The sequence below is a fragment of the Scomber japonicus genome, chromosome 4 (genome assembly GCF_027409825.1).
Source record: "Scomber japonicus isolate fScoJap1 chromosome 4, fScoJap1.pri, whole genome shotgun sequence".
NCBI lineage: Eukaryota > Metazoa > Chordata > Actinopteri > Scombriformes > Scombridae > Scomber > Scomber japonicus.
This window is the reverse complement of record NC_070581.1, coordinates 25,466,917-25,486,124: the sequence shown is the minus strand read 5'-3', so window position 1 is coordinate 25,486,124 and position 19,208 is coordinate 25,466,917. Positions and strand designations below refer to the sequence as shown.

The 19,208-nt window shown below is 38.6% G+C and overlaps 2 protein-coding genes across 2 annotated transcripts; both read left to right on the top strand.

The window, feature by feature from the left end:
• Window positions 1-1,647: 1,647 nt before the first annotated feature.
• On the top strand, window positions 1,648-10,862 carry slc13a3 (solute carrier family 13 member 3). The gene is made up of 13 exons (XM_053317716.1): window positions 1,648-1,755; window positions 2,382-2,647; window positions 3,929-4,107; window positions 4,629-4,698; window positions 5,220-5,399; window positions 5,481-5,606; window positions 5,843-5,935; window positions 6,037-6,141; window positions 6,260-6,357; window positions 7,377-7,489; window positions 8,067-8,228; window positions 10,230-10,367; window positions 10,680-10,862. The coding sequence occupies exons 1-13, from the start codon at window positions 1,648-1,650 to the stop codon at window positions 10,860-10,862; spliced, it is 1,821 nt and encodes a 606-aa protein (XP_053173691.1).
• Window positions 10,863-12,787: 1,925 nt separating this feature from the next.
• Window positions 12,788-16,874, top strand: ocstamp (osteoclast stimulatory transmembrane protein). Its single transcript, XM_053318005.1, has 3 exons — window positions 12,788-12,825; window positions 15,421-16,435; window positions 16,521-16,874. The coding sequence occupies exons 1-3, from the start codon at window positions 12,788-12,790 to the stop codon at window positions 16,872-16,874; spliced, it is 1,407 nt and encodes a 468-aa protein (XP_053173980.1).
• Window positions 16,875-19,208: the final 2,334 nt, after the last annotated feature.

Below are 19,208 nucleotides of genomic sequence, written 5' to 3'. Positions count from 1 at the left end.
GACGGCATCTGTTATTCAAATGTAAATATAAATCGTTTTTGGGCGACTGATTTTACAACCCATAGTGTTTTTTGTCTTGACGACAGTCTTGAGAAATGGGCTTTCTCAATTCAGGCTGAAAATTGGCATTGACTGCCCGGTTGCCAGACCTTAATAAGTGTTTGAACCGTAATTCAGAGTCAGATGAAGACACTCTGGGGTCAAGGAAAGCCAACACAGCATGGCGGATACCATAAATCAGGAGGTACTGTATCTTTGGAGGCCCTTTGTGATTGTTTCTATGACCTTCTGATGGATCTCTATTGGTATCTGTTTACATCTATCAAACTTTAAACACTTGCCTTTTCACCATCCTTCATCCTCCTTTTTCTTTCGTTTTTCCTCATGAAATCGATGCCTTGAATTAAAGCTCATAATCCTCCTGTTGTTCCACTGAACAGAGGGCTGAACTGACCCAAATCTTGCCATGTTCTTACTGCAGGCGCAGACAAGTTATTCACTCTAATGTTGGATGTTGTGACCTCAAAAGATAAGAAGGATAGGCCGGAGCGGTTAATAATGTCTTATATCTATTTGAAGCCTTTAAGTATCCTCGATAGACAGACACTCCAGTTTTCATGTTGTCCTGACCTTTAAGGCATTTATGCTTTCTGGTCCCAACTTCCGAAAGGACCCACTGATGTTAAAAGCAGAGGGTCTCTGCTTTCATGCTTCAAAATATCCATCCTTAAAGAGACCAGCTTTTGGTGTAACAGGGTTGTGATGATGCCACAAAATAATGGCTGGAGGATTCTTCACACATCCACAGAGCAAGTAGTATTTACTGAATTGCACAATAGTAGTGCTTTTCCTGTTTTTCTTGGTTGTATGACTTAATACAGAAAAGTGTGCATTTCATTTTGCAATTTCAGATCTGTCTTTATACTCTTTATACATGTCATGTTTCTCAAGAATAAGAAGCTCTAAAAAGCAAAACAGTTTACAAACCAATAGGTGATGACACAGTAGCTACATCAATTAATTGTTATAGTCTATAATCTATGATCTGGAATTATTTTAGTTTTATTTATTTACCTGTGTTGTTATATGAGCATCAGTACATTACTTTTTGTTTTAAAGTTCACATTTTCATGGACATTTGTTGAAAAAACATTTGCTCATTTGAAAGAAATTGTTTTTGTTTTTTTTTGGTAACCTGTCCCCAAATTAATAAATAAATATATTGTTCATTGAGGCTGCTAATCAAAGGGTTAAGCTGCTCACGTGTCAGCTCCACTGAGAGATCAGGGTATAAAAACTTTAGGGAACCACAGACCCAAAACAGGGTTACCCAATAAACTCAATAAACATGACAGAGAGCAGCAGTGTGTCAGTATGTGTGTGAGCTACGCTGATGCTTTTTCCACCTCTTTGCCTGTAAAGATGCACCGCTCCTCTTGTCTGTGTAGGAGAGGCCTACTGGTGGGAAACTTGACAGAAAACTGACTTTCTCGCTTAAGTATTTGACACCATCGTACTAGGAGTTAACCTGTAACGAAGTGTGTAGTTAATCTTCTCTACACGTTGCCAAAGGCTTCAAAGTGCAGCCCAACAGGCTCCTCTCAGTCAGTCTGGAGCTTTCTAAACGGAGCAAACTTCACTGTGGAGATGAAAATATCAGTTTTGTCAAAGAAGCTGTGGTCTGTCCACAAACAGCTGGTCCTTGTCCTCACTCCACTTATTCTTCTGCCTTTACTTTTTACTCTTCCAGAAAAGGTGAGTCATTTTTACTTCATATGATTTCACGTGTGTATTTTCATGTATAATGAATCACTTTGATTAATCACACAGAGGCTAAACACACAGTCCTCTCTATTAAGAAGATATTACAAGGGCACAGGCAGGAGCTTTATGTATTTATTTATTTCTCAGTTTCGTCAACTACGACTTAATTTGTTTTCATTCATCAGGAACAACCCACTAATCAGCTTTAATTAAGCCTCAAGGTGCCAGAGTTTTCCAAGTTAACTAAACCAATGAAATCTAAATGTTCTTTGTTTGATGACTCTCTACTATTAGACTGAGAAACTGAAGGAATGTCAGTGTAAAAGATTAAATATTAGGTGACTTTTTGTCAGTTCTTTATGCATTTTATGTGACTAGTTTATTTTATACATAAAACGCATCTTATGCACACAGATGGGTGCATGGCTTCTTCCTCTCTTTCTCTCTCTCTTTGACACAAACAAACAGTAATGCTATTTTTGATGGCTGCTGTATAACTAATCACCTGTGAAACACATTTCTGTCATTTGATAGCTTTTATTGCATGTGACATCTTTTCCCTGAGGCTGAAGTCAGCCAATATTAACTACAAACTATTGTTATTTGTTCTCATTTAGGAGGGAAAATGTCTTTATGTGGTGATACTGATGGCGATGTATTGGTGCACAGAGGCCCTTCCTCTGGCTGTCACTGCCATGCTTCCAGTCTGCCTCTTTCCAACACTGGGAATTCTTCCATCCAAAAAAGTCTGCCCTCAGTACTTCCTCGAAACCAACTTTCTCTTCCTCAGCGGTCTTGTGATGGCGTCATCCATTGAGGAGTGGGGCCTCCATCGCAGAATAGCCCTAAAGGTCCTCACTATTGTTGGAGTAAAACCAGCCTGGTGAGAAAATATCTTTACCGGATGGGCATTTAAGGGATAAGTCTATGTTTTTCTTATTGTCATTGAACATAGATAGACCATAATTGACACTCTTATGATCACCAATCCTGATATATCTCATTCCTCCTTGCCATAGAGCTCCATTTGTGCCCACAAATTTGAAAATACATCAATGATCCATATCGTTGCACTGAATGACATTTCCTCATTACTATTACCCTCGTTTTCCCATGATGTCTTTCAATACTGTAATTTTGTTATTTTGGCCTATTCTGTACACACTATAAGGTCTGTCCATCCCAGAAGAGGAATCCCTCGTCTGTTGCAAATTTGATCTATGTTTTCCCATTTAAATTTTTTGTTTTTTGTTCATTATTTAAGGAGCTAACCTCAATAGCACACCAAATTCGCAGGTGAATAGGCCCCAACAAAATCACTATTTACTCCTGGTGAGCAGAGTTTGTGTCCAACAGTTTTAGGAAACCATACAGTGTTTGTTTGTTTTTTTAAAGACAACAAAGGTATATATTTGTGACCCATTTTTAAAAAGTGTGCAATTTTAGTCTTCATGGGCTTAAAGGATAAGTTCACAGTTTTTCAAGTCTGTCTTAAAGCAGTCAGGTATCCATATGAACACTGTAATAATTCCTTCTGTTCTACAGTGTAGCCAACAATGTAATCAAAAGTTGGTGAGAAGCTTATATGAAACTTCAGCAGTCTGAGTTAGTCATATCAAATTGATATCTGCCTATTTGCATCAAATTCCCTCTTTGTGTTTCCCTGTTGAGCTGCAGTGGAAGTATGGTAATAAAAAGTGGGACTTTGGCACTAAAAACAAACAAACAAAGACATCTACTCATTTGGACGACTGAAGCTTCATATTATAAACTTTTAAATATAAAATGGCACAGAAGGAGCCTTGTGGATTTTGGTCCCCATCATGTATATTGTAAGACCAATACGAAGGGATATTCTAATGGTCAATATGAACAAGAGGGATGATTACAGCAAGAAAAAACAATTTAAATAATCATTTGGACACCTAACCTTTGTTTGCATACAGACTTGTCCTTGTCATTTAAATCCACAGATAAAGTTGGGAAGTCAGAAAATATTCATAAAAAGACACATTGCTGGTTTTAGTCTTTTTCTACAATTGCTGAAAATATAAATATAAAACACCAGCCATTCTTATTTCAAAACTACCGTCTTTCAAGTCAGCAGCCATGATTCAGATTATTGTTACTGATTTGAAATTGTGGATTGGATCATTTTTTCCAGGCTCATTCTGGGAATGATGGTCACCTCGTCCTTCCTGTCCATGTGGCTCAGCAACACCGCCACAACAGCCATGATGCTTCCTATTGCCAACGCCATCCTGGAGAGTCTGTTTGGAGATCTGGAGACCCTGAAACAAAACTGCAAGACCACAGAGGACGCTGAGAGTGAAATTCTTAATGGTATGTTGCATGTTATTATGTTTTTACCGACAACAGTCAGTATTTTATAGGAAAGCCTGTTTTGGTTCAGTTGTACAGTGGTTGGTCATTTTCACCATTTAGCTGCTAATGAGCCCGATATTTCCCACAGGAGATGGTGGAGACCAAAACAGAGCTAAAAAGAGAATTAATACTAGACTAACATTAATCAAGTGGCCAGAAACAAAACTCCAAATAAAGAATAGTGTTGCTCCCTAACCTCTGCTGGATGTGGAAATCAGCAAATGATTGCAAACAACTTTACTGTGTCAGTGTTGTTTTACCGCTTCTTCCACTGCCCCAAACTGCCCAAAAAAATCAATTAATGTGGGTTTACTGTAAAATGTGTCCACAGACAGTGAAGATGGTTGTTATATTGTTCTGACCTTGTTGGCACAAACTTTTAATATGTAATCAAAGATGTGAACTTTGTACAGTCGTCGCATACAAAGTTAGTCAATATTGAAGTAGTAATTGATTAAGGTTTCTTCTTTCTATTTCAGGTCAGTCTAATGTGAAGCTGCATTCACTGCCCTCAGAGCCCACGGAAAAACAAATACTGTCAATAGACGGGTAAGAAGACAGTGCGATCTTTTGACACCATACTTTACATCCTTCAATGTCTAATTCTTTCCAACCGAAACATGATAAGAAGGTAAATATCATTCTCATGTCTGACCAGTAAATATATTGTAAGACTACAGCAGGTAGACTCTGTCTTTTTTTTTTTTTTAAAAAACAACATTTTTTTTAAAGTATTAAACAAACAAGATATAAAGGGTTAGTTAGTGAGCTTTAGAGGCTGCTTTTACGCAGATTTTGGCAACAGATCCATGTTATGCTAGCGGTTTCCCTTTGTTTCCAGCCTTTGTGCTAAATTCAACCTGTTGGCAGTAGCTCAATATTTTAGAGGTCAAAGATGAGTGTGATATCAATCTTCTCCTCTAACAAGAAAATGAATACTGTAAGTGCATTTCCTAAAGTCCCATCTTAAACTTAGCGGATAAGATTCATCTTCTCCAAACTCTGGTGGGTTTTATGTAATAATCCTCCGTTCATATAAAGTCACGATAAGTCTCTTTAAACCTGTGAAGGATTGATGGGATGGAGCAGACTGAAGTGAGGACAGCTGAGGAGATCCGAACCGAAGCGCAGTATCAGCTGAAGGTGTGGAAAGGATTCTTGATCTGTATTCCTTACGCGGCCAGTATCGGAGGGACCGCCACTCTGACGGGCACGGCGCCTAACCTCATCCTGATTGGACAACTGAAAAGGTAGCTTGTGCAGCATTTAAACAGAGAAATTAATCTTTCACATAAAACCAATCTTTTATTGCACCTGTGTTTGCTTCATAGCTATTTTCCAGACTGTGACCTCATCAATTTTGGCTCTTGGTTTGCTTTTGCTTTCCCGCTCATGGTTCTCTTCCTGTTTTTGGGATGGATATGGATCTCATTTCTCTACGGGGGATTGAATACACGGTAACGTGTTTGCTTATTGCAGATGTATTACATTTTAGTCACTCATGTTCAATTGATATTTCTACTGATATTATTGTCATGAAAAGCTACACCAGCATAGGTCATGACGTCTTTTTCAATGAATCGGAGCGTAATTGTATTGTCTTTTTTTTTTCTTCGAAGATATGTACAAATATTCTTATGAAATCCATGTCACACAGTTTCCGAACTCTTTCTATCTTTTTGTTTTTACGCAGATTGTGCTTCACGAAACACGACCGACGAGCCCAGGCAGAGGCCAGAGCCAAGGCTCTCATAGACGACGATTACAGAAAACTAGGGCCCATAAAGTGAGGACTCGTGTATGTCTTCAAAGCTCATCCAAAAGAGGGTGAATTAGTACATTTTTACAGCCGATTGTTTGACTTTAACTGTTCATGCTCAATTTCAGTTTCGCAGAGGGATCCATTGCTTTCTTTTTTGTATTGTTTGCTGTTATGCTGTTCACAAGGGATCCCAAATTTGTCACTGGATGGTCTGTGTTTTTTAAAAAAGGGTAAGAAAACATGACGTAATCTGCTTATTATAATACTATTTCTGTTTGGAAATGATCACAGAATCTATACAAGTAATGATCTTTTTTTTGTTAATTATCTCCTCCTCTTGTCCTGCAGGTACGTCTCAGATGCAGTCACAGGTGTGATCATCGTGTCTATATTGTTCTTCTTCCCATCGCAGAAACCGTCTCTAAGCTGGTGGTTTGACCCTCAAGGTAGGTGAGCCCTTAAACAACCAACCTGTAAAGGAATGCATTTAGTTGACAAGAAATAATACTGACTCTGATTAACATTTGAATCTGTTAATCCAAAATGTAATGACTGGTAGTAAACTGACACCATAAATACACCAGAATGAAAAGATTTGTGTGCATGTCGTCTATCAAAGAGACAGTTAGCAGCTTTTTTGGGGGGAGGCTTTATCAGAACAAGTCAAAAGTTAATATCAGTGAATAAGTATTTGTGACATATTTAATTTAATAGATATGTTGTCCTTCTATGTAGCACAGCATTTGCAAAATACTGAGAATTAAGCTGAGGAATGTTAATATTGTAGATTAGAGAGTCTGAGTGAATTTCCCGTCTGGAGGTGAGACTGTAGTTTCTCTGTTTCTGTGATTAGAATAATCTCTGGAAGCTATGTTACCACACTGCAGGGTTTTTATTTGTGTGTGTGTGTGTGTGTGTGTGTGTGTGGGCTTGCTCACAACTGTATGCACGTGTTCTGCGTGTGTTGGAGAAGACACGTGTGAGAGAGATTGTGTATATTATGTTCAGCTGGTCAAATAAACCACTGGACAAAAGCAAAAATAAAAAGCAAATCATGGGGTTCACTTGTTCCTCTAAATGTAGGTGAAAATTTAGACTTCCTGTTTTTGTGTTCTAGCTCATATTTATGTTCTATTAAAAAAATACAATAGCTATTGATTACATATTTCCTAAGCTGTGCTGTAAAATACATTTACTGTATGTGCAGGAAGTCAAAAAGACATTATTTATAGTGAAGTGCAGTGCAAAGAAAAAAGAAGATATCACAGTATCTGCAGTCACTTTTGATGTCATTGTGCTTGTAAAACATGACATATAACATTTTCTTAAGATTTATTTTCTTAAGTTGTCCAACTGCTGAACCATCACAGTTTATATAAAGCTATATTTTACCATTTTACCACATATTATATCAAGTTATTAAATGAAAACCTAGTTCTTCATTATTTCCCATATTTTTCCTCAGCTGCAAATACTCCTTACGTCCCTCTGTTATCATGGAAGAAAGCACAGGACTCTGTGCCATGGAATATCATTCTGCTGCTTGGAGGTGGCTTTGCTATGGCCAAAGCTTGTGAGGTAAAGATGCTGTTCATGAACCTGCATGTCTAACGGCATCAGGGTCGTTGAGTGTGCATGTACTCTCATGTTTCTTAAAGTCCCCCTGATGTTTTTCTTAATGTTAAGTCACTTGGATGTTTGAGCTTCACTGTGCAGAATGATGCATCTGCAGATTGACACTAAGTGCATGTTTTCAAGATGATTTTGTGACATTACAAATAGTTGGGAGCCAATTGTGGCCCAATGTGCAGGTATTCTGGACTTTCAGTGAAGTAGGCAACTTTTAAATGAGTATATTCATAGACTGTTGTTGGCTAAAACAACGTCAGACACAAATTAGTCTTTAAAGCAGAGTATTTACATGCTTTAAACTTGTTTAGATCGGATTTTTAAAGTTTAGCTTGCAGGTTCATAACTTTGAATTGGTCATAGATGTAAAACCTTACATGTGATAAGTCGGTGTAATAAAACATGTCTTCCCTCTCTCCTGTTTGTTCAGTGCTGCTCTGCTCAGTGTGATTCTGCCCTCCACTTTGCTTTATTATGTTGTGATTTGATCTCTGACCCATAACCTCCATCTTGTGGCATTTGGCAGGAATCTGGACTCGCCACCTGGATCGGAGGCCACCTCCAGCCTTTGGCCGAAGTCCCTCCTCCTGCAGCTGTGATGTTGATCACAGCTTTCCTGGCCAGTTTCACTGAATTTGCCAGCAACACTGCCACGATTATCATATTTTTACCTGTCATTGCTGAACTGGTAAGACTGGTGCTCAAGTTAAAGATATGTAGAGGGTTAGACTTTATTTATACCTTAAACTGTGACGATTATTTTTATGCTGAATGGATGAATTTTTGGGTATTTATTTATTTGTGTTTAAATGTGGATATTATAAATTACAGATTGTTAAAATGCATCTTAGAATTCCCCACAGTAATATAAATATAACTGTAATGAACTAATGAAGCTGCTGATAAAGATGAGGGTCCAAGTACACCCAAAAAAAAACCGACCCTCATAAGACGAAGCAGTGGAAACTCGTGAACTGGACAGGGAACAGTGTTTGTCACTGACCTACAACCTAATGTTACTCAAAGGCTTAGTGAGCTTGTTAAACTCTTGCAATAGATGCTGCCACGTTTGCAGCTTGTTGGACATTAACTGTTCTGGTCAGTAATCATTATCTGGAGTTTTGCACTTTGCAATGGCGCATATATACGGCAAAGTACTCACGCAGAGAATCGTTTACAGGGTGTATAGGAGGTTTGGTGACTTAGCTCCAACCACCCATGATTTTCAGGTTCATGTCACCAAAATTATTAAACAACATATTTTTGACAGTTATGGAGTCATATCTAAAATTAATTTCTAAATTTTCTAAATGTAATTTTCCTCTTCTTCAGTCTTGAGCACTGTTCAAGAAATAAAAGCTCCTCCATTGTTTTGGGGTAAAGGAAGAAACCAAAACCAGGCCAAATTATACCAAAACTGTCTGCATGGATACACTTACTGATTCATCTGTTTGTCCAGACTTAGGTCCAGACTGAAATATCCATACAACACTCTGGTGGATTATCTTGAGACATTCATGGTCTCCAGAGCATAGTCTAATGACCTCAGTGATTATCTCACTTCTTATGTAGCACCACAATGAGGCTGACATCTGTGCTTTTAAATGAAATATCTCAACAACTCATGAATAAATTGCCATACATTTTGGTATAGACATTCATTTCACCTTCAGGATGAGCTGTAATAACTTGGGTGATCCCTTTCCATCTAGTGCCATCATCAAGTTCACCCCCCCCCCCAAAAAAAAAAAAAAAATTACTTTGAGTTGTGACCAAATTACCTGAAAAACTGTATGACTTTCTCATCAGCCTCAGCAAAGGGTAGCCATACACCATTTTAGCATTTAGCATTTAGCATTTCTCTCAGGATCAATGAAGTACTATCTTAGCTTAGCTTAGCTTAGACCTATAATATTGTTGGACTCACAATGGACGGTTTTAAAAGGAAAAGCTCAAAATGTATCTTTATTTTTATATCATGATTTTTTATTATTTGTCAAAACTTGGCATCTACATTACCCACAATGTATGTTGACCTCAGACAGTTCAGTCTGAGATATGGGTGTGTTGTACTAGTCGAGGCTAATGTAGCCTCCAGCAAACGTGAGGAGCAGGTTACAGAGGTCTGGTAACGCCCAGATTCTTCTTCTTTTCAAACTTGTATCTTCAGCTCCAACTGAAGCTTTATTAGTTTTAGTTTATCAGATTTCATGAAACTTCTTCTGGAAACACTTAAGGCTTTACGCAACTTTTTCACAAATACAGTAGCGCTCCCCAACACTTGTAAACTGCTGTGATTTCTAAAGTCACCATTTTTCTTTGTGTTTTGTGCTAATAAACTGAGATGGTGAATCTACTAATGTCAGCATTGTGACTGTGAACATGTTAGCATGTTGGTGTTAGCATTGAGCTCAAAGCACCACTGTGCTCAAGTATAGCCTCACAGAACTGCTAACATGGCTGCAGACCCTCTAAGATCAACATTTCCCCTGCAGCTGGGCCCATCATATTTGGTATTTTTGGAGACCTTTAGGCCTTGACTAGAAAGTAAAGTTATGTCCATATAGAGTAACTGACATTTGTAGTAATGGTCCCAACAAAACATCTGTGGTTTTAGAGTCTATTATCAGTACCTCTTTGGGATATTTAGCTTCTACTCTGACATGTGTTGTGTTTTTTGTTTCTGTAGGCTATTCATATCTCAGTGAACCCTCTGTACTTCATGATACCTGCAACAGTAGGATGTTCATTCGCCTTCATGCTGCCAGTGTCTACACCACCCAACTCCATCGCCTTTGCGTCTGGGCATCTCATGGTCAAAGACATGGTAAGATCCCTGCATCACTAAAAACATATTATGCGGGGTTGAGCATAGCTCAGCGGGTAGCGCACCCGCCCCATGTCTTGAGGCTACAGTCCTCGTTGCAGGCGACCCCGGTTCGAATCCCGAGCCGAGCGGTCTTATCCTGCGTGTCATTCCCCCTCTCTCTGCCTGTTTCCTGTCTCTCTCCACTGTCCTGTACATTAAAGGCAAAAACGCCCGAAAAAATATACTTTAAAAAAAAAAAAAAAAAAAACATATTATGCATGAATTACAGTTCATCACCTATGTTCAAGTTTTCTATCCCTGTCCCCTCAGGTGAAGACGGGCTGTGTCATGAATGTCCTGGGTGTCCTGTCAGTCTCTCTGGCAATGAACACGTGGGGCGTCGCCATGTTTGGCTTGAACACATATCCAGATTGGGCTATGCCCCTCAACAAGACGGGAATACTTACTGATGTACACCTTTCATCTGTTCATGCCCTCAATGCTACTCTCTGATTACTCACCCCATGTCAGAATAAGCACAGAAGAAGTTTCAGGAGATTTTTAAAAAAAAAAGATGTAACGCTAAACAGGGACAAAAGTCTGTCTGTAAACATCTACTCTGTGCCACTAAAGTGTCTGAGTGCTCTGGGAGCTTCAGCTGTTACCTGATTAATGATTAATTTAAGTGTCTTTTTTAGGCTGTCATGTGTCAATATTTCATGCTGTGAACTGTTAGTTTTGCCGCCCTCCAAGTCGTAAGTTACAATTTGCATTTTGTTACTCTCCACCTACTCGAAACTGGCCGGGTGTGAGACACTTAAACTCAACAACAAAAACAGCAGCTGCAACAGCTTCAGCTCTGCAGAGTAAAAAAAAGAGAAAAGAACAACATATTTAGAAAGTGCTGTCAGCCTGCAGCCTGCTGTTTGTGTTAATGTTACTAGGCTGACCTCTGCTGGAAGAATGAAAGAGACCTTGGTGAATGAGCCTTTTTAAAAACATATTTTTGGTTAGAATCACTAAGAGATCATGTTACTTGTTTATGTTTATTGGCCGAAGCCATGGCACATGAACAATATTTTAAATCATTTCTATATTAGAGTATGAATCCTGACTAATGAATGTGTAAATTTTGTTACAAAGTGATTTTCATTCGTATAGCTGCTGTTAAACCTGAAATAAATTGTTCAAGTTTGTACTATGATAATTTAGCTGCATGTAGTTTCTGTGTTTGCTTCTAATGAGAGTTCGTAGCTAGTTCATTTTAAGAGAATGATTTATGTATCAGAATCTTTAAAACAGCTAAATCATGTTTATGTTTTTAATAGAAACAACCAAATGTAACTCTCAGTCCTCAGGTTAGCTGCTGCAGCTTTAACACACATTTTAGCACATTTTGCCTCCTGCACACACAAAGAGGAAACAGGCTGTAAAGTCCTTACAGTGTTTGTTTGGTGTTGTAAACTGTCAGAAGTCACAAAGCCGACAACAATGGTTAACTTGTGCAAGGCTTCAGTGGTTACTCAGTGTTAGCAGGGTCAGTACAAATGGTCATGTAGTGTTTGAATGCCAAACTTTAAAAATGAGGACAAAACCAAAACCCACAGACCAGGACAGGATGTACTCAGCTGTGTGCTCAGCAACACTAGCAACCTTTGAAAACTGCAATATGAACCAAAGCTGATTTATATTTTTGCTGTTTTGAGAATCTAGACAGATTAAAATATTTTGTATATAGATATTTAGCATATACATTTTTTTGTATTTATCAGAATTGAAACTATTAATTTTATCTCTGGTGACACACAATACGTGTTTGTTCTAAACAGTACGAGTACACATGATACAGTGTGTGTTGTGTTGAAATGTTTAATGTCCTGTGAGGCTCTAACGTTGATTTATATTTGTTTTATTCATTTCTATCCTGATACAACAACAACAACAACAACAAATCTCCTTTTTTCAGCTTGTAATTGTTGGAAAATGTGCAGCATACATTTTTATATTCTAGTGATGAAATATAGACCAGAAACTGTTCAGTAATGAGGTTAAATTCAGCCAAAATTCAGTAATGTGTGAAGGCGTTCCTTCATTTTCATGCTGTACAATTAAATAAAATAAGTGTAATCCCACTGGCACCTACAGTTTCTTTGCTGACTGAAACAAAGACCACAAATTACATCACATCCCCAAAACTGCACTCGGGCTCCCGTGCCCCATGTCACATTATGAATGTGTGACTGACTGACTGTGTCATGCCTCCACATATGATTTTGTGTCATGTATGAGAAAAGTGTCTTTCCCTCGAGGGAGTTCGTAAGTGAGCCATAAACACCAACATGACAGTGACTGTTTAAGGAAGTTCCTCTTTTAATCTGCACAGTCCTCACGTCACTTCCCAAACCTGTTTCCCTCAAGATCATAATCCTCATAAGAGAATGAAGTTCATCACTGAGAATATTATTACTCCTCTCAGGTAAGAATAGTAATTATCTTTAGTTTTCTGTATTTTTGATTGAACCTAAATGGCCTAATTAGTTTCTCAAGGATGTTACAAAATTTAAATGGTTTATCTACCTTCATCATTAGTCCTATGACTATATAAGTTTATCAGTATTATTACTTGTTAATTTATCCAGAATGGGCCTAAATCATATTTTAAAAAGCAGTGTTAGTCTGTAAAATTACACTTGACAGTCCAGAGCAGAAAATTGTCAATTGACATGTTAAGTTAATATCTGTTGAACTTTATTATTGTGGCTTACAGCAGTCAGATATCTTGGAGAATGTATCTTATCCTATCCTATGTTGAGTTTTTCATTTTCATTTTGAAAGGTTAAAGGGATTGTTTGGCATTTAATGAAATACATTTATTCACTTTCCTGATAAGAGCATGTTAAGAAAAACAACCCTTTGTGGTTTCATGGGGACTTGCATACTGCAAAGGTTTCTTGTACTGAGAAATAGCACAGAAGTGGTGGGCGGAAAACTGTCATCAAGATATAGTTACAACACACATCTGGTCCTAAAACCCCCCAATTATTGTTGTTACATTTTGGTTTCTGTTGGAATTAAACACACACATACAATGTTTTAATGAATGAGATTTAGAGAAGGTGTAGTAGAGTGTAGTTGTTAATGCTACAAGTTAATCACCTCCTCTCTATCTTCACATTTAAAGTGGCTATAACTAATTTAAAAAATTATAACTGCATTAAATAACAATGTATAATGTAAGAGAATTATTAGAGACTCTGCAGGTCCTCTCAGCTTTATTCAGCACAATGTTTAGTTGTCTGGCTGCAAATGTACTGTTTTGGATCATTTTCTCTGCCCCTCGTGTTGTTTTCGGCCCAGCAGGCATCTATTTTAAGATAAAAGCTGTAAAAATCCACTGTACACTACCAGCTCAGCACCACACTGCAAACAGACAAGACTAGCTGGGGAACATTTAGCAGCTAAAGAGCCATATATCTCCCTCAGTCCAAAAACAGATCTATAAAGTGAATATCAGGCTGACATTCACCAGCTGGACAGAAGGGGATACTTTGGGAAATATGCTTAATATTTCTTGATCAATGTCACACACACTCTGTTTGTTGTTAAATATTAGCCTGAAGCAGGACATGATTAGCTTAGCTAAACATGAAGACTGGAAGCAGGAGGAACCAGCTAGCCTGCTCTGACCGAGTTAGCAAAATCTGCCTACAAGCACCTGTAAAGCTCACTGATTAATGGACAGACGTGTTTTGTTATGTGCTGAAATATTTCTTCGCAAAGAGTAGTGACCTCCTGGAGTCTGGTTGAGTGTCAGAGTACATGTTAGGTCCCAGGAACACTGCTAAACGTGAAACCAAATTGGCATAGTGGCCAAACTGTGTAATTACAACTTCTGGATTTTTCATATGGTGCACACTGGCCCAAAAAATTATTTCTCATGGACACAATCATCAGAAAAAGAGCTGCTGTAAAACGGTGAATAGTGTCACCAACTGCACTGGCTAACGGTACCGTCACGCATAAAATACAAAATCCTGCTTCTCACCTTCAAAGCCCTCTATAACCTGGCTCCAGCATATCTCTGTGAACTCCTGTCACCCTACTCTCCCCCTCGGTCCCTCAGATCCTCCACCTCCAACCTCTTCAAAGTCCCACGCACGAGGGAACTCTTTCCCACAATCTCTCCGTGATTTCCCCTCCGTCTCCATTTTCAAGTCCCAGTTAAAAACCTTTCACTTCAATGAACACTTCTCTTCTTCTTCTTCTGCTCAGTCTTGATTTTTGTTTGTTTGTTTGTTTGTTTATTTGTTTTAGCATCCTTGGGTTTGTGAAAGGCTATATAAATCACACCTATTAAGTTACATGTAAACCCCATCAAATGACTTGCTTTATTAGCAGAATTTGGGCCGTATGGTACAATAACAGTTGGATCATATAGAAGAAGCCTGTATCCCAGAGGTTTTTAAATAAGTGACATAAATGAACAGATATGAGAGATATTATAGGCGAGATTGTAGGGAAGTAACAGAAACAAAGAGTTTCAGATGAGTACTGAGTTCAGTCAGAGGCTGAACTGAGCACAAAGGGAGCTTGTCTGGTCCCACAGCCCTATGTTCGCCCAGTTTAATAATAAAGAATTTCACCTATCTTTCAAGCATTTTCATAAATGAAAAACAACAACATGTTATATGCATTAGGGAATGGCCATAGCTGTCCTGTGGGAATGGAGGCCTGAGGAAACATAGGGTCTAATTTTAATGGGAGGAAAATTAGAAATGGGGGAACATAGGGCTGACCCCAACACAAACACATAGATGCAGTCTGTTTCTTTGTTCAAAGTTGGTTAACAAACTAGTAAACAAACTCGAGTTAATGATGCAAGATGCAAATTTGTTGTGTTGGTTAGCAGATTTTGTTTACCCCTGCTCAGCCTTAAACCGAAACTAAGCAAACTGTCTGATTACAGTGGCTTCATCACACAGACATAAGACTGGTATTGATCCTCTCAAGAAAGTGAATATATGCCAATCTATTTTTTCAACTTTGTTCACATTGTATTTTTTCTCCTCAGGAACAGGGCAGGACTACACAGACAGGTACTAAAATCCATCCTGTCTTATCTCTGGGATGTTTACTCTGCACCTTCACCTGCCGGCAGAGACATCCTGACTCTGCTGTCTCTCTGTTTCACGCTCGCCATCGTTACTGGCGGCATGCTTCACCACTGGCTGTTCAAGACTCTGAGATACGACCATGAGGCATCTGTCCAGACCGCCTGCATCTACAGTGTGGCCAATTTCCTGGTCTCGTTCCTGTGTCACCCTCTGCGCTGTGTGCTGACCATGATTCTGCCCACTGTCTGCACCAAACAGGGCCGTAAACTAATCATCTCAGCCTCTGTCATGATTTTACTGTTGAACGTCATCCCTAATATTACCCTGAACGTCGGCGTGGTTGTGCGGATCCTGAAGTGCACCGCTGAGGGTTTTACAAAGACTTTATTAAACTCATCTCAACCTTTGAATCATGCAAAACGAGATCTTGTTGAAGAAACCATCAAAGTGAAGAAGGAAGACTTGAGCATTGTCACTACATTAAGGAAGTTAGATCATTACACTCATGTTGATGTGTCAGAAGTCAAAAGCAGATTTAGTAAGTTGCTTGGGCAGATTGAAGTCAACTTCTCATATGCCAGAAACCTGCTGAAAGAATACAAACTGCTGTCAAACCGGATTCTCGCTGCCATTTTTGTTGCCTTATTAATCTTCGAGTCTGCACGCTACTTGAAATCATATCTGGCATCAGTTCAATTTGATAATCGCAACGTCACCAAAGAGCTCCTGCAAAAAACAACTCGTGCTGGCAACAAAGGCCGAGCTAAAAATATAATTTGTCCCACAGGCTGTAAAATAACTAGTCAGGAATGCACCTTCTGTTTCATAGACCTGGTGGTTGTGACATTATACTTCGTTGCAATAACTTTAATAGTAGCTTTGGATCATGTTGTGTATCATATAGTTGAGATGATCGTGCCGTGGCTTCGAGACTTTCCGCCTACGTCTGCCAGCATCAATGTCAGTTATAAGGTAAGACAGCACACCATTGTACCTGCAGTATTTACTATCTGACTGTGAGGGTTTTAATGTGTTTGTTTTTTTAATCTCCTGATAGGTTCAGTGGTTTCCGCCTGCCTTTTGTATTATCCCACAATCCTGCGTCACACATGAGCTGACAAACTTCCAGAAGCAGTACAGGTGGACTTTCAGCCCCGAGCCTTCGCTGTGTGATGTGACAACTTCAGCTCCAAACCTGGGTGTGACACTCCTACTGGGATGTCTGTGGCTGATGAGCTACTCTCTGGTGTTTCTTGAAGTGTATGCCAGACGGCTACGCAGAAAAATCTCTGCATCCTTTTTCAAAGAGCAGGAGGAGAGGAGAACGGCTTACTTGATGAGGAAAATACAAGCAAAGCAGAATAGAAAGGAGCACAAAGGGACTTTGCCTGTTGAGGTTGCCTGTCGGTGAACTTCACTGTACAGTTCAGCTTGTCTGATTTTTCGGGTCACGTTTTTATGAATCCTAATAACTTTGAGGAGCCTATGACTTTTCTGATAGTACCATGAGGACTGAAATATCTCAACAACTTGATTAGATGGTGATCTATTCTTAGATGGTGTATAGGATGAATCCTGTTGAGTTTGGGGATCCCTTGACTTTTTCTCTAGCGCCACCATGATGCTCATATTTGTGGTTGAATGTCTTGACTATTATTGGATGGCTTGTCATTAAATTTGGTTCAGACATTCATGCTCCTCTCTCAGCACCCTTAGCTTTCCACGCAGCACCATCATCGGGATAAAAGTATTAAAAACCTTGATTTATGACTAAATACCCGCAAAACTAATGACATTACCATTAGCCTCAGATGTACTTTGTGTTTAGTAATAATTAGCAAATTATACAGTAATAGTACAGTAAATCATAAATTATCATTTTCATGGTGAGCATGTTAGTCTGTTTATAAGGAACCTATAGACAGCATAGTTTGGCATTTTTTGACAGCTGACAGCAGAGAGAGATGCAAAAAAGGAAGCAAGAGAGAGAGGTATGACTTGCAACTATTATAAAACACCCTCTTTAATTATCTGAATGACGGATTAGAGACTTCCTTACATGTTGAAATGGAACAAGAGCAGTAGGCTTTTTCTTCTTTTTGCCTTTTATTTTTAGAGGTGTAAGAAAGCCACTCAGGATGACAACAGGAACTCAAAGGAGTTAGACCTTGTCTAAGGAAGTGAATAAAAACATAAAAACAACATAATTCCTCAAAATCAAGTCAAATAATTTCCATTAAAATAAATTTCACCCTTACAGAGCTGCTAACACACATTTTTGTCTTGTGTAATCAACAAATCAGTTTTTTCTTTTAGCTTGATGTCTCATGTGGGCTTTTCTGTTGAGTTTCAATTTTAAGAAATAATAAACTGAAGTCAAAGCATCCTGTTTTGAAAGTTACAGTCACACCTTTTCTATGTAAGCGTACCGATACTCAACATCCTCCTCCAAGTCTCTCACGCTCACAAATGTTGTGGTTTTTAGAGATGTATCACCACACCTGCTCACATTGTTTGTCAGACCCTCACTTGCCCCCCCGCCCCCAAAAATTAGGTCAAGTCATTTTTCTGTGTTTTTCTGTCCTGTGTGTGGTTTTGTTTTTTCCTCCTGTTATCTCTCATTTTGTTTTTTGTTGGCTTTTTTTTACCCCTCAGCTCCACTAGGTGCCACTATGGCGCCTTGGAGAGTTAAGGAATGAATAAACATTTTTTAAAATACTATAATGGCCTACATAACTTTAATAGATTAAATGCTTCTGTTTTATGCACACATCAAATATTTCACCAGCCTATTTTAATCAGTGCGCCCTCACAAAAAAAAAAAAAGAGTCGCTTCCTTTCTCTGAAAAGGTTCTTTGCATTTTCATCAGTGAGCTCCTGCTTAAAATTCCCATGAGGCTTCAGGAGTTTATTTTAAGACCTCTTCCCAGAATAATAATAGAATACTTCTCTATCATCTATTTTTGATTCTGACTTTTTGTCCACTTCATGGCTGTCTCAAAACTCAAAACTCAGCAGCCTTAGTGACGACGACACACTGTTGTTTGGTCCAGAAGTGATAAATTATTCATACATTTTCTGTTACTATTAATTCTCACATCATTGAGTTTGCATACTGTGTGTGTGACAGCTCTGTAACTGACTTGGTGAAAATACACTGAACTGCATGACTGATTGTTTTGAAAGATAAAAAAATAAAAATGAAAACTTAAGATTATAGTCCTCTAAGTTTCTGCATAGAAATTAGGTTTGTTTTCCATACAGCTGCAGCTTTTTGACCAAACTTCTGTTGATAGAGGCATTAGGAAATAAAACAAGATCACGATAATGGTTCAGACACTTCTAAGCATGCAGCAATTCAATCAGACAATTACTTGAAGACAAACTGTTGTGCTACGAAGCTTATCCGTTCATTAGAGGACACCTCAGTGGACTGAATGTTACGTGACTGAAAGCTATTCATCTATAAAAATGCGAGCATCTGTCGTGCATTAGCATTCAGTCCTATCCACAGATAGAGTACAAAACTGCTTTCTAAACCCTAAATGATTCATTAGAGGTTGTTTTCTCTTAGTTTTGAGAAACAGATTTTGCGGATGATCAGTTTGGCTGGAAGCCTAAACGGAGACACAGGACTTTAACAGCATCAAAATCTAAAACACAGTCAGAGTGCCACGAGCTGTGAAAGCTTTCCTCAACGTGCCTCACAGGAATAGCAAGGATTTTAGTCTTATCATGTATTCTT